Below are 24,697 nucleotides of genomic sequence, written 5' to 3'. Positions count from 1 at the left end.
ACTCTGATTTCAATCATGCTATTTCGGATTGAGCTTACCAGGCTCGAAGCATCCCTTTAGCAGCAAAATCAGAAAATGTTCATCAATATCCTTAAATCATCTCATTTGACATGTTCTAACGCACTGCAATTAACTCACTCTGATTTCAATCATGCTATTTCGGATTGAGCTTATCAGGCTCGAAGCATCCCTTAAGCAGTAAAATCAGAAAATGTTCATCAATTTCCTGAAATAATCTCATTTGACATGTTCTAACGCACTACAAATAGCTCACTCTGATTTCAATCATGCTATTTCGGATTGAGCATATCAGGCTCGAAGCATCCCTTTAGCAGCAAAATCAGAAAATGTTCATCAATATCCTTAAATCATCTCATTTGACATGTTCTAACGCACTACAATTAACTCATTCTGATTTCAATCATGCTATTTCGGATTGAGCTTACCAGGCTCGAAGCATCCCTTTAGCAGCAAAATCAGAAAATGTTCATCAATATCCTTAAATCATCTCATTTGACATGTTCTAACGCACTGCAATTAACTCACTCTGATTTCAATCATGCTAATTCGGATTGAGCTTATCAGGCTCGAAGCATCCCTTAAGCAGTAAAATCAGAAAATGTTCATCAATTTCCTGAAATAATCTCATTTGACATGTTCTAACGCACTACAAATAGCTCACTCTGATTTCAATCATGCTATTTCGGATTGAGCTTATCAGGCTCGAAGCATCCCTTTAGCAGCAAAATCAGAAAATGTTTCATGATATCCAAAAATCATCTCATCCTACATGTTTAAACGCACTACAATTAGCTCACTCTGATTTCAATCATGCTATTTCGGATTGAGCTTACCAGGCTCGAAGCATCCCTTTAGCAGCAAAATCAGAAAATGTCAACGATTTTGTTTCCATTGATTACGTATTTCATGCACAATCTATCTTATCGTTATATCCCTATTCTGGATCAAGCTTACCAAACTCAATTCGTGTAATCTAATACATATTAATTCTATTTGGGTCCGATGGCTTCTCCGACCCATCGACCAACCCACTTCAGAGTTGGATTTCGAAATTCTTTTGACCCAACTAGGTCCGATGGCTTCTTCGACCCATCGACCAACCCATTCCAGAGTTGGATTTCGAAATCCCTTTGACCCAACTAGGTCCGATGGCTTCTCCGACCCATCGACCAACTCACTCCAGAGTTGTATTTCGAAATTCCTTTGACCCAACTCTGATTTCAATCATGCTATTTCAGATTGAGCTTACCAGGCTCGAAGCATCGCTTTAGCAGTTAAATCAGAAAATGTTCATCAATTTCCTAAAATAATCTCATTTGACATGTTCTAACGCACTACAAATAGCTCACTCTGATTTAAATCATGCTATTTCGGATTGAGCTTATCAGGTTCGAAGCATCCCTTTAGCAGCAAAATCAAAAAATGTTCATCAATATCCTTAAATTATCTCATTTGACATGTTCTAACGCACTACAAATAGCTCACTCTGATTTCAATCATGCTATTTCGGATTGAGCTTACCAGGCTCGAAGCATCCTTTTAGCAGTGAAATCAGAAAATGTTCATCAATTTCCTAAAATAATCTCATTTGACATGTTCTAACGCACTACAAATAGCTCACTCTGATTTCAATCATGCTATTTCGGATTGAGCTTATCAGGCTCGAAGCATCGCTTTAGCAGTAAAATCAGAAAATGTTCATCAATTTCCTAAAATAATCTCATTTGACATGTTCTAACGCACTACAAATAGCTCACTCTGATTTAAATCATGCTATTTCGGATTGAGCTTATCAGGCTCGAAGCATCCCTTTAGCAGCAAAATCAGAAAATGTTCATCAATATCCTTAAATCATCTCATTTGACATGTTCTAACGCACTGCAATTAACTCACTCTGATTTCAATCATGCTATTTCGGATTGAGCTTATCAGGCTCGAAGCATCCCTTAAGCAGTAAAATCAGAAAATGTTCATCAATTTCCTAAAATAATCTCATTTGACATGTTCTAACGCACTACAAATAGCTCACTCTGATTTCAATCATGCTATTTCGGATTGAGCTTATCAGGCTCGAAGCATCTCTTTAGCAGCAAAATCAGAAAATGTTTCATGATATCCAAAAATCATCTCATCCTACATGTTTTAACGCACTACAATTAGCTCACTCTGATTTCAATCATGCTATTTCGGATTGAGCTTACCAGGCTCGAAGCATCCCTTTAGCAGCAAAATCAGGAAATGTCAACGATTTTGTTTCCATTGATTACGTATTTCATGCACAATCTATCTTATCGTTATATCCCTATTCTGGATCAAGCTTACCAAACTCAATTCATATAATCTAATACATATTAATTCTATTTGGGTCCGATGGCATCTCCGACCCATCGACCAACCCACTCCAGAGTTGGATTTCGAAATTCTTTTGACCCAACTAGGTCCGATGGCTTCTCCGACCCATCGACCAACCCATTCCAGAGTTGGATTTCGAAATCCCTTTGACCCAACTAGGTCCGATGGCTTCTCCGACCCATCGACCAACTCACTCCAGAGTTGGATTTCGAAATTCCTTTGACCCAACTAGGCCCGATGGCTTCCCCGACCCATCGACCAACTCACTCCAGAGTTAGATTTCGAAATTCCTTTGACCCAACTAGGTCCGATGGCTTCTCCGACCCATCGACCAACTCACTCCAGAGTTAGATTTCGCAATTCCTTTGACCCAACTAGGCCCGATGGCTTCTCGGACCCATCGACCAACTCACTCCAGAGTTGGATTTCGAAATTCCTTTGACCAAACTAGGTCCGATGGCTTCTCCGACCCATCGACCAACTCACTCCAGAGTTGGATTTCGAAATTCCTTTGACCCAACTAGGCCCGATGGCTTCTCCGACCCATCGACCAACTCACTCCAGAGTTGGATTTCGAAATTCCTTTGACCCAACTAGGTCCGATGGCTTCTCCGACCCATCGACCAACTCACTCCAGAGTTGGATTTCGAAATTCCTTTGACCCAACTAGGTCCGATGGCTTCTCCGACCCATCGACCAATCCACTCCAGAGTTGGATTTCGAAATTCTTTTGACCCAACTAGGTCCGATGGCTTCTCCGACCCATCGACCAATCCACTCCAGAGTTGGATTTCGAAATTCCTTTGACCCAACTAGGCCCGATGGCTTCTCCGACCCATCGACCAACCCACTCCAGAGTTGGATTTCGAAATACCTTTGACCCAACTAGGTCCGATGGCTTCTCCGACCCATCGACCAACTCACTCCAGAGTTGGATTTCGAAATTCCTTTGACCAAACTAGGTCCGATGGCTTCTCCGACCCATCGACCAACTCACTCCAGAGTTGGATTTCGAAATTCCTTTGACCCAACTAGGCCCGATGGCTTCTCCGACCCATCGACCAACTCACTCCAGAGTTGGATTTCGAAATTCCTTTGACCCAACTAGGCCCGATGGCTTCTCCGACCCATCGACCAACCCACTCCAGAGTTGGATTTCGAAATTCCTTTGACCCACCCGAATAAAAAATACAATACAAAAACAATATAATGTATTGTAACAGTACCATTCAATATATTGGAAATACAATACAGTATATGTAAAATGACAATACAATTACAGTACAATATATTGTTTTGAACAGTTCACTGTATGGTATATGAGATTTTTGCAATATAATGTATGGGTGGTTAAGTATCGTAACAATACAAATATAGATATTTTCTCATACAAACATTTTGAAAATACAATACGATATAATGTTCATGTATTGTCTTGATTAGCAATTCGTGTATTGTTGTACAATACAAAAACAATTCCACGAACTGTAACATGGTTGCATTCGTCGTTACAGCTAATGTCAAGTGACTTCTAAAAAATTACTTATTTTAACTTTTTGAATATTTTTCACTCAACATTTCTTGCTTTCTGAACTTGTTTTGTTTATTTCTTTCAGCAAAGCTACATAGAAAAAAGAAACAGTTGTTTTACGCGAAAATAGGAATTTGACCAAAATTGTAAGGTATAAAACCAATTAAAAACAATACAATGTTCTGTTACAATATATTATATTGTTTTTGAATTGTATATCCAAACAAGAATAATATTGTTTCGACATTCAATTACAATACGCTGTATTGTATCCAATACGTTATATTGTACATTAATGGTTTATTCCATTCACTGAATGATACGTTTTTATCCGGGCAACTAGGCCCGATGGCTTCTCCGACCCATCGACCAACCCACTCCAGAGTTGGATTTCGAAATTCCTTTGACCCAACTAGGCCCGATGGCTTCTCCGACCCATCGACCAACCCACTCCAGAGTTGGATTTCGAAATTCCTTTGACCCAACTAGGTCCGATGGCTTCTCCGACCCATCGACCAACTCACTCCAGAGATGGATTTCGACATTCCGCAGACTCAATTAGATCCGATGGCCTCTCCACTTCACCGAACAACTCACTATAAAATTGAACCTTGTCTGAACCAACCAGGTTCCCATTGGAATAAAACATTCGTAATTGTTAACAATTTTTCAACAACCGTAGTCTACTTTATTACAAAGTTCCGCAAAAAAACAACCTGGTCTACGTCATTGTTGACAACTTGACAAATTTTTCAGGCATATCATAAATAACTTCAAGTCCTTAGGATGGATATTAAACTATTAATCATTTTACTCATTCCTCTATTCGAGTTCGACTCTATTAATGAAATAATTATTATCTCGTTAAGTTAGCAGAAAAAAAATTCATTCGTATCACTCTGCGGAAGTCAGTTCTCTTAATAACGGCTGCGAGCGTACGAACACGACCGAACTCTTAAAAATAATAAGACGATAAATATTGCTGTTTGCATTTGACGTGCAAATCCAGTCTAACTAAGCTTCAAATGCGGTAACACAAAGTAACCAAAGGATACTTAGCAACCATGATACATATCACCGCCAACCTAGCAAAGAAAATAAATCTTTGACATCGCCTTCCTTGTTAAAAATCTTACCGCGTTTGGTGTTCCCGCATTTGATATTTGCATTTCAAACGCACACAGCAATACACTATGCCATTACTAACAGGCAGTAGGTACTCTATGCAAACAAATCATACCTCTAGTACAGCCAGGAAACACGTAAAAAAAGACCAGACTGTAATGCGAATTTCTTCTTCGCCATTCGTGATCAAACGTCAACATCCCACCGCAAAATCGCTAGTGTTTGGAGGTGATTTTAACCTCCAAATTGCCAAATAACCTCCAAAACATCACCTCCAAGTTAGTTCTAATAACCTCCGTTACATGAAATATGGTGGCGCGTCGATCGTCGCAAGTTTATCGTTAAACAGTCAATACCACCCTCACTGCATTAGGCTTATATGACTAAAACTTAGACATCTGGTGGCGAGTATGAGAACAAAAAAAGTGTTCAAAATCGCGGAGAATTCCGAGCCGAAACTGCATAGCGCAAAATAGGATGCGCACACATTTTTTTACTTTGGATCTAAATAAGTGTTTTGTGCAGGACTGAACGACCCATAATCTGAAATAATAAATGTCCTCTTTCAGATGCACTTTGTTCCGGAAGGCTAAACTAACTAATAATATGATTTAATGGATCATTGAAGGTAGTTTTTGCAAGTGCTCACCGCATCAAAACAAAGGCACCACTGTATATGGGATTTAACATTGTGACAGCATTGCTGTTCTGCCAAACACACAACACTACGGTGGCGCTATCTATGCTTCCTATAGCGTCTGTTTTGGTTATTTTAATGATCCATTGAGAAGCTCTTGCTGTGCCTCCGAACGTCATCATTCCACCGCAAAATCGCATATGTTTGGGGGTGCGAAATCAACTTATGTATTTCTAATACCCACCGTTATATGAAGGATGGAGGCGTGTCGATCGTCGCAAGTTTCTCGATGAACCCACGCAAACAATCACTCACCTTACGTCAATCACAAAAAATCCAGCCGTCTGCATAATCGCCTTATCCTGTTTCTTCCCTGTCCGACGAAAACAGTAAAACACTACACTGCACTGCAAAAAATGAAAACTCGCGTCGAAGAACAAAACAACAGTGGCCGAGCCGATTGGGAGCTTTAGTTCCCTACCAACTGTGTCATTGTCGTGACTTTACGTCCGATGTCGCATAAATCCGTTTTAAAACTGATTTGTTTACGAGAATTCAAGCGTGCTCAAACCCTTCACAAGCCTTGTGTGCATTCGAACCCTTTTCGGGCCTTGTGCGCATTTAAAACCTCGTAATTCCAAAAGTTTTTTTTTATTTTAATTTTTTTTTTTAACTCTATTACATCTATTCTCTACAGTTGGCACTGGTGTTCGTACCGGCGGAGGACGCAGAAGCTCGAGACACGTGCGGATTTTGCGTCCGAACATGACCTCTGATGGCGACTTCTGGTCTGGCAGAGCCCGGTTGGGCGTGCTGCGGTACGTGAGCAGAAAGGTATCCAGTGCTTGTTGTAATGATCCTCTCCCCTCGCGAATCTTCTTCACGGCCCTCTTGAAGGTGTCCACAAATCGTTCCGCTTGGCCATTCGATTGTGGATGAAACGGGGCCGTCGTGAGGTGCTCGATGGCGTTGGAAGCGCAGAAATCGGCGAATTCGGCGCTCGTGAACTGGGTACCGTTGTCGCTGACCAGTGTAACGGGCATACCCAGCCGAGCAAACAATCCTCGGAGAATGGTGATGGTCGCTACCGAGGTGATACGAGTCGTCTGGACGATTTCTGGCCACTTAGAGAAGGAATCGATGACGAGAAGGTAGTACTCGCCTTCGATCGGACCGGCATAGTCGAAGTGGACGCGCTGCCATGGAGCGGCCGGTTTGGACCACGGCATCGGTGGAGAGTGAGGCGGCGATCTGGCTACGGACGCACAATGTCGGCAGGCTTTGACAAAGTCGACGATATCAGCATCCAAACTGGGCCAGTAAACGTAACTTCGGGCGAGGGCCTTCATACGCTGCATACCGGGATGGCCACGGTGAAGCTGTTCGAGGCATCGCTTGCGGAGCAGCGACGGGATAACGAGCCGATCGGCAAACATAATGCACCCATCTACCACGGAAAGCGATTCCTGTCTGACTTGGAACCGTTGAATGTCGGACCCCGAAAGCTTGGACTGGGGCCAACCGTGTTGAACGTAGTGGTAGACTTGGCGGAGTAGTGAATCTGCTTGGGTGCTTTGCGCGACGGCTCTGAAATTGAGAGGCAACATTTTTACCGTATTTGAAACAACTGACCTTAGATCTTCTTCCAGGTTGAGGCTCGCGATGACGTAGTCCTCTTCAGACTTGACGTGCTGGTTGACCAACCGGGAGAGCAGGTCTGCGTTGCCGAATTTGTGGGTGGGCACATACTCGATGTCAAAATCGTAGAGATGGAGAGCGAAGCGTTGCAGGCGATTGGCGGTATACACCGGTATACCTTTCTTGGAGCCGAAGATACGAAGCAAAGGTTGGTGGTCGGTTTGTAGCCGGAAGTGCCGCCCGAAGAGCATCTTGTGAAACTTCGTGACGGCGAATATGATGGCCAAACCTTCGCGATCCGGCTGACTGTAGCCTTGCTCGGCCTTCGTAAGTGCCCTTGAAGCGTGTTGAACGACCTTGATGGAGCCGTCGGGAAACTTGAGGCTGATTGTTGCCCCAAGCCCAACGGAAGAAGCGTCGGCGGATACGATGATCTCCCGCTTCGGATCGTAGTGTGTGAGCAGTAAGTCCGAGGAGAGAATATGCTTGAACTGTTCGAACGCTTTTTGACACTCAGGAGTCCACTGGAACTTCGCATCGGCTTTCAGGAGATTGTCGAGCGGGTATCGGAGCTTGCGCATGTTGGGGACGAACTTGCCATAGTAGTTGATGGCCCCCAAGAAGGATCGTACTCCGGACACATCAGTAGGCGGCGGCAGCTTAGTGATCGCCTCGATTTTGGCCGGATCTGGACGTAATCCGCGACAATCGACAATGTGACCTACATATTGCACTTGCTGCTTGCGAAATGTGCACTTTTCGGGTCGGATGGTGAAACCGAAATCCTGAATCCGATTCAAGACAGCCCGTAAATTGCGGTCGTGTTCTTCTTCAGTTCTATCGCCTACGATGACGTCATCGAGATAGCCGGAAGTGCATTCTAGACCGGCCAGCATAGTATCGGTGATCTGCTGAAATGCACCAGGTGCAACCTTCACACCCGGCGGAAGGCGGTTGTAGGAGTAGAGGCCACGATGCGTATTGATGGTGAGCAACTTACGGTACTGCTCGTCAACTTCCACCTGCAAGAAGGCGTCGGACAAATCGATCTGGCTGAAGACCTTGCAGTTAGCCAGCTTGGCGAAAATGTCGTCAGGCAGAGGAAGCGGATATTGGTTTGGTTGGAGCGCAGCGTTCAACCCCGTGGAATAATCTCCGCAGATTCGTATGGAACCATTCGCTTTGCGAACTACGACGATCGGAGCGGCCCACTCCGAATAATCGACCGGGGTGATGATGTTGAGCTTTTCCAGCCGGTCGAGCTCCTGGTCGACGGCATCGTACATTGCGTACGCAACCGGACGCTTCGGGCAGAAAACGGGTCGAACACCTTCTTTCAACTCCAACTTCACTTTCGTTTTGCTGCACAAGCCAAGCTGCTCGCTGAAAACGTTGGGGAAAGACGACTTGAGTGCAGCGGGTGACGCAGGAGAACCAGACACGTGGCAACAGAAGCTGTCCATGGGCACGGACCAGAGGTTGAAATTGTCCACCAAGTCGGACCCGAGTAGATGAAGCTGTTTCTCAGTGACACGGATGAGTTCACGCCGTGTAGTTTCTCCGATGGTGACGTCGCACTCGAACTCTCCATCGAGCGACAAAATGTTGCCGGACGCTGTCTTAGCTTTCACTGTTGCTGGTAATAATGCAGGGCTGCTCAATTTCTTCCAACTCTCCCTGCTGATAACAGTGATGTCCGATGCGGTGTCGAGTTGCAGTCGGATGATCGTTCCGAAAAGACCAACGGAAACAAATCTGCGTCGTTGCTGCACGCTGCACACATCGACAACTACCACTTTCGTCGAGATTGATCTTCTCCTACGCCTGCTTCCTGGTTTTAGAGGTTTCGCACTTTCGCAGTACCCTTCACGGTGCCCGAACTGGCCGCAGTCGGAGCACTTGTGGTTCTTGAAGCTGCAATCGCGAGAGTAGTGTAATGCACCGCAGAGCCAACACGGCGAAGTTGGCTTCTTGACGGCGTCACTGGAAAAACGTTTTGGTGCATCGCGACCACGCTTCTCGAACCGCTTCCCACCGAACTTCGTTTACTGGCCCGAACTGATGGCTTGCACTTGGCTGTACGAGGCCGGAGACTCAATCATCGCACTATCGTGTTTGAGGTTGAATAGGCGCTGACACTCCTCGGAGAGCTGCTCCAACGTGACGTCATTGTTGTCCTCGATTTTCGTGAGGAGACGGGTACGGATTTCGACGTCATTCTCCGATTTTAGACCTGCTCTTCGGAGAGCTTCCCCAGTTCAAACTCCACACAAGCTTTATTCACCCTGCATGCAAAAGCCAAATGATCCTCAGTCGGATTCTTTGCAATTTGCAGACATCGGTATCGACGACTGATAACCGACTCTTTTGCTCCAAACAGGCTCTTGAGTTTTGCAACTGTTTGTGCAAAACTAAACTCTTTCGGGAGTTTCGGCAATATATAGCTTACGTACCTTTCATGCTCCGATAAGCCTAATTTACGCATGAGTAGGCGGACTTTCGCCTCGTCGTCCAACCTCGCAGCATCTTTTTCGAAAAGGTCGTTGTAGTAGATACAGGTATTGTGATAGATTTAGATAAATTAATAGCGAAAAATCAATGAGCCTGTGCATGCTATAAAACGTTTGACTTTTACTGTGCGCCCTGTTTTCAAGTTGCCCGTGAGAGAGAGCGAGACAGCCCCAACACACGGCGCACAGTAAAAGTCATGAGAACAAAAGAATTTATGGCACGTACAGAGGCTCATAGCATTTTGTAAGCGTGTTTGATATTAAATCAGCATTCGTAACAAGACGGATATCTCAGCATGAATATTGAGAGAGATAGAGAGAGTGAAATCATACGTTGAACTAACCGGAGTATCGGTTTCGATATTTGACAACGATGCTGTGGTGGTATGTATGACATGCCACCATCCAGAGAAAGTGGGAGAGAAAAAAGCGCGTAAAATATTTCACACAATAATAGGATAGAAGCTGTACATGTGGAGAACCTTCGCTTCGGTTCAATAGAGACCGAATGTTGAGTGTGTGGTGCAGAAAGTGGAAGCAAGAACTACGACTACATCGTGTCGGAAAGATACCCGAACCGAAAAAAAAAAGAATGAGACGAACGTATTGATCGGTAAAGGTACGAAGCCGATAGGAGAGCTCTGAAGAATCATTCTGTTGACTAATGTTCGCACGATCGGACGTGCTTATTAAAGTTCTATTTATTTTTGGCAAACTAAAAAAAGTGATGGCGGATTGTTGAGAATGGGTTGCAGAATAGTAAATTCTGCGGAGGCCAGTTAAAAGGTCACGACAGTCGTCATACCTAGAATACCACGCCGTGAAAGTGGCATTGCTTTCGACCTCATACCGGAATTCCTTGATATTGCTGGCCAAGGAGTCAAGGATCTGTTCCGGATTCGGTGGTACCTGTACGTTGATCGACGACGAAATGCTGCGGATGAACTGTTGCTGTTGCTCATCGGACTGCCGTTGCTGGTTTATCATTTGAGCCATTAGCTGCTGATGTTGGAGCTGGCTTTGAGCATGTTGCTGTTGGCTTTGGGTGATGGATTGCTGCATCATGTGCATCATTTGCATCAGCAGATCGGTGCTAACCTGCTGGGTTTGTGGTTGCTGTGGTGGGAAGGTTGGGAACTGCTGCTGTGGTTGATTCGACGAAACTGGAATGAACGGCTGCTGCTGTTGTTGCTGCTGGTGGGTAGTCACAACGGGGGCGAAAATTTGCTGCTGGTGCTGCTGCTGGTGGACCACTGGCGCGGGAATAATCGGCTGATTTGCTTGCTGCCGTTGATTAATTACTCCCGGGCGGTCAACACCATTTTGCCGTCACGATCACTTCCACCGTCGGCCATCGCACTCCACTTCTTTCGCGCGGGTGACGAAATGATGGGAGTTTTTTAATGACGAAAAAAAACTACCCGCACTCGCGAATACTCGTCGCCACTTTTGTACCGTGGATCGACCCCGATAAAACACGGATCGTCCCTACATCAGGGGAATAAAACGCGCACGAATAACTACTTAAAACACTATATTTCGCGACACGATAAAATGGTACAAAACGAACATGTTTAGGAACGTAAACAAACTGACTTAATATACAAATACATTACAACGACAACCACATTAAAAAGCATTCATTGATGCGCATCTCCAGCATCACACAGTGACAGCTATGCTGCCGAGTGTGAGCCCAGCGGCGTGCGGAGTACTGGATAGTACACCGCGATAGGGTTGTCCTCAACAGTATCGATACTTGTTTCGATGCGATTATCGAATCAAAGTATCGATACCATCGATATATTGATTCAAAATATCGATATATCGGAATATCATATGATATATTCGATTTGAGCAAAATTTGTATATCGTTTATGTGGGAAGGCTTGACCACGGAGACCCACCAGGTACACAGTGGTACCGACAAAACCACTGGGGGAATTTCGGTAACGTTAACGGGAAGAACACGGAAGGCACACAAAGTGCTTTTGCTCGTCGCGGTGGTCGGTTTATTACAAAACAATTCAACATAAACAACAGTCAACATACATACGGATCACAGGGTAGGCGCAAGGCAATGATGATAAACATCGTCAACATAAAACAGACTGGTCCAAATTACAACACTCCTCCTCGATGTATTCATCACTTGTCTTCACAGTTACACAAAGTCTTGAAAAGTTCTCATTGGACAACACAGTCTACACAAAGTTCCTCCTCTTGCACCAATCACTCCTGCTTCGTCAAGTATAACAACCACAAAGTCACAAAGTTCACAAAGAGTTTACAGTCGATACACGATGTCCACTTAGCATCGGTTTCCCTCGTCAAAACAGTCATAAAATTCTTCTTGTTCACAGCACTCCTCCTCAACGGGATGCCTAGCTGCAGTTTTCCGGCGGTTGCCGCTCTTCCTCACTTCTGCAGTCTTCAGAGCGTACAGCTCTCCACAAAGTTCTGCCACAGCTTGCATTTCTCCGCTACGACTGCTAAGAAGGGTGATTATAGTTTCCAACATATCAATATTTAATTTTGCACTGTTTTTGAACCAACTGTTGATCACGATGTCTCTAGTACCTAGTCTCTAGTGAGTACCTATTTGTAATTTCGATGGTTTAAATGCAGTTGAGCAGTACAATAACTGTTTATGAGGATTATTGTGTTGTACGGATTTTGATTCATAATTTCAATTTGAATCTTAATCCGTACACGGCAAAACTTCTATATTTTTCATCCGTTTTAGCCAAAACATATGACAATGTTGAGTTCAATTATTACGCTGATGGTTTAGAAAATGCCGTTGAAGCAGTGCCAATAATTCTTGAAAGCTACTTATTCCCGAAAATCACCGTCAGAGATGCGGTAATAAATCAGCACGCCTAGAACAGGAGCTCCAACAATTTCAAAAATGTTTAAGGAAACAGGAATTTGGATTTTTGGATTGCTATTGAGGAAAACCCATGTTAAATTTGTCGATTCTGGTGAAGTAATAGATGGATGAATAGCGTAGGAAGTCTGCAGAACATGAAAAGGAAAGGCAATGCGTGAGCAAGAAGAACAAAGTACGAAAAGAAAAAAGGCGATGCGGGAGGAAGAAAAGCAAAGCGAAACGTACGGAGGAGAAGAATCCGCAGCAGAAAAAAGAAACTGAAAAAAAATAAAGGAGTCAGCAACATCAAGTAGTTGTCAAAGACAGAAAAAGTCATATCCTTGAAATGAAATGAGAAAAGAACGAGGAAATAACAAGAATTACATCCGATTTGTTCTAGTTAAGGTTTACTCTCAAATTTGGATTATATAGGCAAATATAATGAGCCATCATCATAGAGGTCGCTAGAGAAGAACGAGATAAATGTCACTGAAAATGTTTGTTTACGTCCAAAATTCAATTTTTCAACCCAAAAATTAGGTCATAATCAATCGATCATTGAACTATTTTCCATTGGCATAATCATTTTGAATCATTATTCTTGCGAAACGCGTGATTTCACAACAAATTTAACCACTAACAAAAAATCCGGAAGTTAATAACCTTTGTTGCCAAACACCAATTTTCCAATTTTATTCCACTTATCATACATACACTGACCGGATCTGTACATTTTTGAAAGAAAAAAAGTTTGTTATGTTTTTCAATGGTCTCTGATCGTCTACAAAATAACTATTCCGAGAAAAAGTGTAAATTGTGTGTTCCTTCTTATGCTGCACACAGTGCATTTTCAACCCAACCTCTTTTTCGACGGTTCTTTTACTAGCCACCAGATGTCGGGGTGATCGTTTAGCTTTGAAAATATTTGCCTATACAGACGTTTTTGATGGCAGTTAATCTGCTCTAACATCCTTGGATGCATCTAGACTGCTAGTTTTTTGGAAGAAACCGAAACATGTTTCAAAAAAGTTGGCTACACTGAACGAAAGCCAATGCTCGAAATTGAATGATTTCTCGCATAACTTATGATCTCGCCCTAAAAGCCATTGGTAACCATGTGTGTAGCTCATTGTTTTTGAGCATGTGAATGGATTTATACGTTGTTTAACAACTTTATGATGAAGAAAGGATCATTATCTACCTGCCAGTGATGTTGGTTTGGATGCTTATTCATTCACTTGCTAAGAAACAATGAGCTACACACATGGTTACCAATGGCTTTTAGGGCGTTATCTCAGAGTATGCGAGATTTGTAATTCACATGGCTACAAATCTTCATAATCTTTATTTTAAACTAGTGGTCCCGGCAAACTTCGTCTTGCCATCAAGTAGGCTATTGACTGTTTAACGAGAAACTTGCGACGATCGACGCGCCACCATAATTCATATAACGGAGGGTATTAGAACTAACTTGGAGGTGATGATTGCGCAATTTGGAGGTTAAAATCACCTCCAAACACTAGCGATTTTGCGGTGGGATGTTAACGTTTGATCACGATTCGCTTTTGATCGTCCCATATAAAATGACAGTTTCGTTCGCGCATGTTTTTTTCAACTTTCCCGGAGAATATCCTGGGATTTTTATACACACAAACACGTCGGAACCCTTAACGAACAAAACTGAGAAAGAATCATTCAGATCCGTTGACCCGTTCGGAAGCTATTTCGTGACATACAAACACCATTTCATTTTTATTTATATAGATGAATATGATTTTTAGTATGTTTTCAAGCAAATGTTTGAATAATGGTAACATAAATGAATAACATGCAATTTATGACGGATTCTAATTTATATCATATCTCAAATTGAAAATCGTTGAAATTGTCTAAAATATCAGACGGAAAGCTAATGACCGTACATACATTCCCGTGCAAAAGTTTGGGCTCACCCCTTAAAAACATACAAAAGTGTTTTGTCCATATCTCTAATTACACATCCAATTGAAACTCTCTAAGGCGCATTTAAAAGGCAATGAGTTATTCTTACTTCTTAGATATTTTTCCAAAATCATTTTTCGAAAAACGCGCTGAAAAAAACATGACTAATTTCCTCAGCATTGAATCGACCAAAATTCGAAATCAATGTGTCGTAAGACTCGTAATCTAATATTCTTTGAAGAGCACTCACGAAATCAATGAAACAGTCATTCAAGTCATCGTGCAAAAGTTTGGGTTCTCACCTTAGTATGAACAGAGTTTGGGAAAAGGTTTTGGGATGAAAGAAAATCAAACACGATTTAACAAATAACGCATTTATTTCGGCTAATTATTTATGGGTTTTTGCTAGATGTCGTCTCAGTGAGCCTCTGCAGCTGTACGATGTGTTGCACAGTTCGCAAACGAAGGCCTTATACCCCAGGTGAGATGCAGCCACGTGGTCGTTCAGGTGGGACTTTTGAAAGTAACATTTGGAACATTCCGGACACTTGAACGTTCGCTCCTGGCGGTGCTTGGAACGGATATGCTTCGTCAGATGATCCTTGCAGGCAAAGTTTTGGTCACATTCCGGACAGACGTGGCTCTTGTCCAGACTGTGCTTGTTGCGAATATGGGCATTTAGATTCGAGTTGGCGGTAAACTTTTTACTACAATATACACAAGCAAACGCTTTGATATCTGTATGTCGCTTGAGGTGATATTTCAAACCCGATATGGAGATGAATTTCTTATCACACAATGTACAAAACAGATTATCCGGTAATGTGGGATCTCCACCAATCAGCGAGTTTGACTTCGAGGCAGCCATTTTTTCCTGCACGCTTGAATCACCTTCATAAAAGGAGCATTTGTGTTTTTCAAAATTACATTTTTTCGAGAACGTACGGTCACAGAGTTTGCAAGTGAACACATAAGTTGTTCCTTTTTCGCTAACGGTATACTCTTTCTCTTCCTGTTGAACCAATGATAGGGCTTCTTCCGCTTCAGGTATGATGTTTTCCACGAATCTGGCGTTTTCTTTGAGATGTTCCCTCCGGTGGTCTCTGTATTCAATAAGCTTACGAAAATTGGCACCGCAATCGTTGCACACCAAGCAAGCAACATTGTGTGTTTCGGCCAGATGAATCGTTAGAAGAGCTTGTTTCATGAATCCTGCATCGCATTGTGGGCATTTATATTTGAACGGAACTTTGTCAGCCGTGGGACCTTCTAAATAAAAATCGTAGTTGTCGATGAGATACTCTTCCCCACCTTCGATGTATTTTGCCCATACTTGATCGTTTTCGAAAGCTTCATCCAAAAATTCTTCCAGGATCATTTTGTTGGGATTGAGTGTGTTTGAAATGTTTTCGAAGGTTCTGGTTCTGGATCGAACTAAGTTAAAATGCTTTAAGAAATCTTCCTTATTTTCTTCATGTCTCGATTTGTCCAGTTCCAGTTCTAAAGCTATGTCTTTGACGAAGAAAGGTTCATTTAGAAGTTCCGTGTAATCTCCATCATTTTCTAAGCTTTTGTGTGCTTCTTGTATGTGATCGTTTAGCACCGCAAGATCATTGTATGAGCAGCCATTCGTGCAGTGACCACAATAGAACTCATCCTGTTGAACGTTGTGTGCTGTCCTCAAGTGCCTGTTCAAAGTTTTTCTAAGTTGCTCAGTTTTAGAACATCGATTGCATTTAAACAACCGATCGCAGTGATTAGTTTTAACATGATCCAGTAATTTTATTTCATTAAAAAACCCATGATCACAAAATTTGCACAGGAAATCGACATGATGCGCTAGATGATTGATATAGCTTGTCTTAGTCGTGAAATCACGAAAGCACTGCTCACAGCGAAATGGTTCGCCATCAGTTTTGTGACAGTAGGTCGAGTGTTGGTCCAGCCCACGATTAGTTTTAAAAGTTTTACTACAATGCAGACAATAGTAGTGACGAATAATGATCTTAGCATGAAGTAATTTTCTATGGCGTTGCAGTGAGAGGTCATTCTCAAAAGTTAGCTCACAAATGCCACAGGGATGACAGGGAATCTGCGGACTATCTTGATTAGTTCTGGATGTATCAGGAGATGATTCTGTATTCCCAGATGCACGATCCGTTGATAGAATCATATGCTGGTATAAATCATAAGCAGAATGTAGTTTGTCTATACATTTATCGCACAAAGATGAAGGAGTGTCGAAAACCTGTTGAAAAAAAAAATAGTTGTGAATATTCAATACATTATCGATTCATAAATTTATTGATTTTCGAAGGATTTTTCCATAACTATTAGAAGGGAACTTTTCACAGTATATACTCGTTTTAAGGCATAGTGCTTATTGATACCATTTCAAAAGATTTCCAACGGGATTACTCTTGGTCTTGACTCCGTTTCGGTCCGAGTTACATTGCTTGTCCATTGTAAACATAGCGGTTCTACATCTTCTTTTGGTTGGTAAATGGCTGGGCATAGCGTACCTCGCGTACCTGAAGGAATAAAATAGATCCCTCTGTGCGGTTCTTAGCAACCCCCATTTCAACCTCCACGCGGTACTGGCCGGGGTACGAGCACCCTTAGGGAAATCAGGTAATCAATCCCGATGCGAACTTTGGTGGTATCGTCCGAGCGCTGGCAAGCTAAACTGTGCACTATGGCGCTCCTAACATTTAGGGGGAATGGTCCTCCGGAAATGTAGGGGGTTGGTGTCAGCCCCCGTAGGCCAGCCGTAAAAAAAAGCAACGAATAATCAACGAGAGACTATCTTAGTCGGGACAATCGACGAAGACCACAGCGATGTAGAGGGACTAGCGATTGGAAGCTCGGTACGTGGAACAAAATCACAAATCGACCACGTTCTGATTCACGGATGGCACTTCTCCGACATCGGCTCTGACCACTATATGGTGATGGTTAAACTGCGCCCAAAACTCTCGGTCACCAACAGCGTACGTTTCCTTACGTCCGCCCCGGTATGACCTAGAGCGACTTAAGCAACCTGATGTCGTAACTGCATAGGCGCAGCACTTCGAGGCTACTACCGAAAGAGGGTGAGCTGGATGAAGCCCCTTTTGAGGACTGCTGGAGAACATGATGGGAGCATCTTGACGTACCAGCGTGAGGTGATTCAAAGGTGGAAGCAGCACTTCGACGAATACGAATACCTGAATACGAAGGTCGGGACTACGGAGGAAATGCCTTCGTCAGTACTGCTGGCGATGGAAACCAACCAGCCCCCACTTTGAGGGAGGTTAAGGATGCCATTCACCAGCTTATGAATAATAAAGCTGCTGATAAATATGGTATAGGAGCTGAATTCATAAAGATGGGCTCGGAGAGGCTCTGGCCGGGGTCTGCTCCGGGCTAACCATTTGTCTGATAGGCACAATCTGGGAAACATTTGAAAAGGTGGCAGACCTGTATACCCACCTACAACGCGAGGCAGCAAAAGTTGAACTGGTGGTGAATGCGACCAAGACAAAGTACATGCTAGCTGGTGAGGCCGAGCGCGACAGGGCTGGCCTAGGTAGCAGTGTAACGATAGACGGAAATACGTTCGAGGTGGTCGACGAGTTCGTCTACCTTGGACCCTTGCTGATGGCTGACATAACGTTAGACGTGAAATACGGAGGCGCATCATCAGTGGAAGTCGGACCTACTATGGCCTCCACAAAACGCTCACAAGGCCGGTAGTCCTCTACGTCTACGGGCATGAAACGTGGACGATGCTCGAGGAGGACCTGCAAGCACTCGGATTCTTCTAACGCCGGGGGCGTAGGACGATCTTTGGCGATGTGCAGGAAAACGGTGTGTGGCGGTGAAGGATGAACCACGAGCTCGCCCAACTCTACGGCGAACCCAGTATCCAGAAGGTGGCCAAAGCTGGAAGGATACGATGGGCAGGGCATGTTGCAAGAATGCCGGACAGCAACCCTGCAAAGATGGTGTTCACTCCGGATCCGGTTGGTACAAAAAGGCGTGGAGCGCAGCGAGCTAGGTGGGCGGAACAAAGGGCGCATCGATTTGACGAGCGTAGGGCGAAACCGAGGATGGAAAGATGCGGCCGAGTATTGTGGCGTGAAATTGTTGATTCAGTGTTACCTGTTTAGATGATAACTAAGGGGTCTATTTTGTAAATCGAGCAGATTCATGTGACTCGTCTGTACTCATTGTCGATCAAAGCAAACATGTCTCTTTCAGATGTCACCCATCGACTCCCATAGTAATCTAGTCACATAGAGTGACAGCTGTCGATAAACTCGAGTGACAGAGCTGAGTCGAGCGAATTTTTCGGTCGACAGTGACTCCAGCCGAGTCATTTTGATCGACTCGACTTATAAAATAGACCCTTAAATAAATGAAATGGGTCGAACGCCGATTCCACGAATGACCCTACTCTCCAAAAAGTGATGAAAGAGGGTGGAAAATAAAAAAAATAGGAGAAGTTCGATATTTGTTCATATTTTGGTTGAATTTGAAAGTGAAAAAGGTCAATATTATAGCATCCGCATTTTCATGCTTTCGTAACGAATTAACTGTATCAGAAAAAAAAATCCGATTACAAAAATGTCTGACATACATTATGGCTGGCTATTCCGTTTCTGTCTATACCATCTAGTCATCTGCTCAATTCTCGACGATTTATGCTTTATTTACCGTAAGGGTAAATGTTCCCTTAGTTGTGGGTGTTCCTATAGTTGTGGTAGTGCTGTTTTCACTGATTTTATTACATTAGTCACAGAACCGACACTGCCAATCGACGTCGTGGCTTGTTGATACACGGAATAATTGAAAAGAGCGTTCAAATTACTTTAAAACTGATGAAATATCACTAAAATGACTAAAACTGTTCTTGCTTGTACCAATAGTTGTGGTAAAGTGTTCCTATAGTGGAGGATCCCATAAGAAAACCACGGATACCGCAACTCTAGGAACATAAATTAAAAATATACCGCAACTAAAGGAACTGTGTACCAATAGTGGAGGTATTATTTTTCACTGACATGCCGTGGATTACTGCGATTAAATCATTTTTCTCATTGAGTCAATGGCCGTTACTTCCTGTTACAACATTAACATGTACATTGATTGCGCTTCTTGAATTTAGGCGGTCAAATGAACTTCAATGATGCTTAGTACCTCCACTATTGGTACATCTACCCTAGTATCAAACAAACATAGCCACCAAAGCTTTAAACGCCAGATGGTTTATACCTATACATATTCTACACCTCTAACGTACATAGCTGTCTAAAACTTTGCATTTTATTTCATTAACAATGTATTTTAATACTGAATGCTGCTTTGGAATGTTTTAATTATATTAAATCTTCCAATTCGATAAGAACTTACCCTATTTAACTTATTTTATTCTGACTAAAGCGATATTAGGCATTACGGAGCCGATTTATTTTTGTAACTACTTACAAACTTCATTTTCAAATATAACAATCTTAAAAATTTGAAGATCATAAGTACTTGTTCTTGATACATAGCTCTATATGTACTTAATAAGTGCAAATTATATTAAAGAGCACATGTTTGTTTTAAAATAATTCTGCGGGCCTAGGTTACACCCTTGAATTATTTTACCGTATTCCGTGAATTTCACCGTAATCTCAACAGCTGAACAGTTAGGTAACATAAAACTCCGTAGTTCCGTCGAAATTTAACGGATTCCGGTTAAATTTCACCGAAAACTGTAAAAATTTACCTAAAAATCTTGACCAAAAACTCTAAATCGGAAGACTTAGTTTGTGATTGCTTGACAATTTTAAATTTAGAAGGAGTTCCCTTTAGTCATTAAATTCACAATTCCCATATTATTGTCTTTATGCGATATCCAATTTAATTGTCGTGATACCCATTTGTGATAAATATTATCATTCTTGTAACGTATACAAATAAATTTGAAAACATAATTACGAATTTTGGCATTGAATTTCGGTGATATATCTTTTATCTTAATTAAATGCCAATGTAAAGTATTTATCACATTCACATGGGTAATTTAAGTTTCACTTAGCCTGTAAGACGTCCATCCCAGAGCAATTTCATATATAATGATAAATAACACCTTTTTCGATAGTGTTTGAATATTTATTGCTCTTATTTTTATTTCATATGATCGACAAAATCCGTAAAAAAATAGTGTCTTTTGAGTCACTGGTGCAAAAATCACTATGCTGCCCATAATCGCATAACAGTCCCATGTCGACTTTTGACCGATTTGCGTTTTTTGCATAAATCAACTCAACATCGTCAGAAGATCGATAAAAACTGCTAAAAAAGTAGCCTTTGTTCCTAACTTGTACAAAAACAAACCCTCATGTATTCACGTTGTTTCGAAAATATTTTTAAATTAATGGATATCACACAAAATTATGTATTTTCAATTACGATGGATTACAGATTAATCTTATACAAATATTAATCTTCTTTTATGTCCGTAGGTAACCATTTGGGCGGTACGAGGGGAATAAAAATAAATGAGGAACAAAAAATAAAATAAATTTCATCCTACAATTTATTTACATTTTGTAATGATTCTTTAAAGTAGATGGAGTACCGTGTACCTTTTAATTCCGCTCCTAAATGCTTATCTTTGACAGCGTATTTCGACTACCACTTGCAGTCTTGCAGTCGTATCCACTATACGAGTAACTGACACTGAAGAAGACTGCAAGTGGTAGTCGAAATACGCGTATCTGTCAAAGATAAGCATTTAGGAGCGGAATTAAAAGGTACACGGTACTCCATCTACTTTAAAGTTTCCCTATTTGAGATTCTGCTCAGAGGATTCGAACATTCATTAAAGAGAATGATTCTTTGCTGGTGCTCAGGAATATACAGTCAAACCTCCATGAGTCGATATTGAAGGGACCATCGACTCATGGAAATATCGAGTCATGGAACAGCTATTCTTTGGAAAGCTGTTTGAAGGGATCATCATAGTAACCATGATTTCATGTTTATAGTATGGTTCCATGCTATGACAATTTCAAGTAATGGAACATCGACTCATGGAGGGATGACTGTAGAACTAAAACTTATTTTTGCGTTTTTCGATAACTGGTAAAAATTACTTAAGGAGTGCAAAATAAAAACTTTTCAACACGAAAGCAAGATTTCCATACAAAACCCATCAGCAATTATCGTCTTCTTTATTTGCTTATTGGGAAAATACAGAAAAAATTTGCCTCGGCATATGCCACTGTGTTTTAGATCTGCGTCAAGGCTTACAGAAGTTGCCTGAAAAATATGTTTCGTCATTCTAGATCTCCCTTATAACAGATTAGCTAGATTCGTCCTGAATCAGGTTGTTCTGGAACATCTCGAATCATTTCCATCGGATTCTTTTTCCGCATTATCCAAAAAATGATCATCTGGGTCTCTCATGACTGGGACTCATGACTGTAAGCGCATTCAACATCATGAAGGGTCATGTACAAATTATGTTACGCTCTGAGGGATATTTGAGGACTCATACAAAAAACGTGACAAAGGGGGGGGGGGGGGGGTCAAAAAAGTTGAAATTTAGCGTGACATAATTTGTGTACCATCCCTGACGTGTGTTTTAAGAAAGCATTCAATCCGATGTTTTTTTTTATCTGATGGTTCATCTATGGACATACAGTATACTATTCGTAACTCGCTATTCCGTATCTCGATATCGAGTTATAGAATGTGTAGTAAATGTGGGTTTATATGGATACCTCGATGGTCCATTTAACGATCAACGCTCCGTCATCGTAATTATCGTCATCATCCAAACTTGAAAAGCAGTTTTTCTGTTCAAAACTAAAAATTATTCGATGAAAATGTGTTCACAGTGAATAGAATACAGTGAACACATTTTCCTGTAAATTTTCTTGATTTTGAACGAAAAAACTGCTTTTGAAAATTCCGAAATTAATGACGGATCCTGCCCCCTTAAGGCCGCACGGGACGTCATCATAATCACCCTATCCATTTCAAGAAGCAAATCCCAAGAACCACTCCATATATCGATGCAAAAATGTATCACTATGATTCTATATATGTAGTGCACAACCCGATAAATTTTCAGCTTCATCGGTTCACTAAAACTCGAGATTTGCTTCCACAAAGTTTTGATGATTATTGTTAGAGTGAGACGAAAGATAGGGAAAATAACACGGTCTCCCGTGTCCCCTTAACCAAAATTACCCTGATTTTGTGTTCTTTAACACGATGTTTCCCTAACTAGATAGTCGCCTTAACATCGAGTTACGGAGAGTTGACTGTACTATAATAACTAAATTTTTACGGCCAAAGAACATAAATAGCAAATGAAACAACCAGTGCATTAATAACAATGAGTGTTTTAGTAGCTGTCGAACGTAGAGATGGGCAAAATCGTCAAATTCTGGGAGTGAATCGTAGGTGACTCACTCACAAAAGTGAATCGACTCTTTTGAACGACTCGGTGACTCATTTTATAAAATCAAAAATCATCATGTATTTCATACAAGAAACGAAAAATATAACAATTTTTAAATGCGAATATTTTTCGAACAACTATGCTAACTATTCATACATGTCCGAATTGTTTAAATTTAATAAGTTCAACTCTAAAATATTATTCCTAGTAAATTTCAAAGCCCTTTTCCAAAAATGTCGATACTTATGAATCGTGACTCTTTTGGAAAGATCCGTGATTCGTTCAATCATTTTCGAGAGTCGACTCTTTTGAATGATTCGTGAATGAGTCGCCCATCTCTAGTCGAACGAGCCGATGAACATGATGGGACTGGTATGCAAATATATTGGTATATTATATTGTATACATTTGCATAACAGTCTCGCTGCGATTTTTGTGCATTTTTTCAGCAAATTTTCAGCTTGAAATCAAAAGAAATTATATAGGTATGTTCGTGTACTCAACAAACAGTGATATGTAGAAATATAACACATTTTAGGCCAAATAGAGCTCAAAATGGAGCGAAATTGTTTCCACATTTCAATCGTCTTTTTCTCAGTTTGTCGCTTTCCAACATGGGACTGTTGTGCAAAGAGGGGCAGTATATGATATGTAAAAAATCAAGCAGTCTGGAACTGGGGGATTGGAGATCAAAAAAGTTAATTATCCACATTTCGTTTAAATTTTGGGGAAAATATATTCATTATTTCAAATTACGATTGTATCTTATCGAACTTGCGTAATCGATATATTTGTTTCATATTTCGAATCAAATTTACGTTATTTTTTCACTGGTTTTTAAACAAATCAAACAACTTTTTCCAAAAAGGTGTGCACATTACAAGGATGTGTTCTTCTGCACAAACATTGCTCTATATAATAGCTTTCATTTTTTTCTAAAACACTCCAATCAACTAGCGCACATAAAAAGTTATAACACTGAACATTTTATTCAAAATTCATTATGCCCAGTTGTATCAAGGACCCCTTTACGAGATCTGACCCGGGCCCTCCATAGCCCAAACCTGGCACTAGGTGATGGCAGCCCAATGTTTGCAATGTAAATGGACACTGGCTGTTCGATTTACGTTGACATGTCGGGTTTTTATATAAGAATTACGATGCCAAATTTAAGCCCCGGGAAAATGCTTAGAAAAGTTATGTATCAATGTCGGTAGTATTTATACAGTTTGGGGATTAACTTACGGTAGGCAGCTGAAAAATGTTGAACATAGTGTTGAGAGGGATGCTGTATCGTTGGCTCAGAGCACCGCAATCGATTACAGAATTCACTGATTTCCGACACAGTCCACAGGAATGCTCCTCAGTCAGGTTCCGGTCGGATATTTCCACCATCGTCACTTTTTACCGTATTTGTTCCTTTCAATCCGTAACGGATTTTTTTCCTAAACTTTATCAATGAAAATTTGAAAAAACCTACTACGCGTTCTGGTGTTTTACTACGATTTTGTCATGAATCAATATAAACGGTACCGTGTTTGTTTTGTATACTAGTCTAGTTCGTAAGCTTTCGAAGTAAATAAGGAACCGATAAACACGCAAAGCCCGATCATTTTGCACTGGACCG

The 24,697-nt window shown here is 41.6% G+C and overlaps 1 protein-coding gene across 1 annotated transcript; it reads right to left on the bottom strand.

Annotated features, from left to right (window-relative positions):
• Positions 1–14,985: 14,985 nt before the first annotated feature.
• Positions 14,986–24,642, bottom strand: LOC5577811 (PR domain zinc finger protein 5). Its single transcript, XM_021854370.1, has 2 exons — positions 24,316–24,642; positions 14,986–16,875 (listed from the first exon to the last, which is right to left on the bottom strand). The coding sequence occupies exons 1-2, from the start codon at positions 24,463–24,465 to the stop codon at positions 15,016–15,018; spliced, it is 2,010 nt and encodes a 669-aa protein (XP_021710062.1). The 5' UTR covers positions 24,466–24,642; the 3' UTR covers positions 14,986–15,015.
• Positions 24,643–24,697: the final 55 nt, after the last annotated feature.

Source organism: Aedes aegypti, chromosome 3 (assembly GCF_002204515.2).
Source record: "Aedes aegypti strain LVP_AGWG chromosome 3, AaegL5.0 Primary Assembly, whole genome shotgun sequence".
Taxonomy (NCBI): Eukaryota; Metazoa; Arthropoda; class Insecta; order Diptera; family Culicidae; genus Aedes; species Aedes aegypti.
Note: the sequence above shows the minus strand (reverse complement) of the source record. Positions and strands in the feature narration are given on the sequence as shown.

Bases quoted from the DNA above. Each gene is read 5' to 3' on its own strand.
- LOC5577811 (XM_021854370.1), bottom strand. From the start codon at position 24,465: ATGGTGGAAATATCCGACCGGAACCTGACTGAGGAGCATTCCTGTGGA. The intron at 16,876-24,315 runs GTAAGTTAATCC...TTTTTTCAACAG, and splicing joins ACATTTTTCAGCTGCCTACC to GTTTTCGACACTCCTTCATC.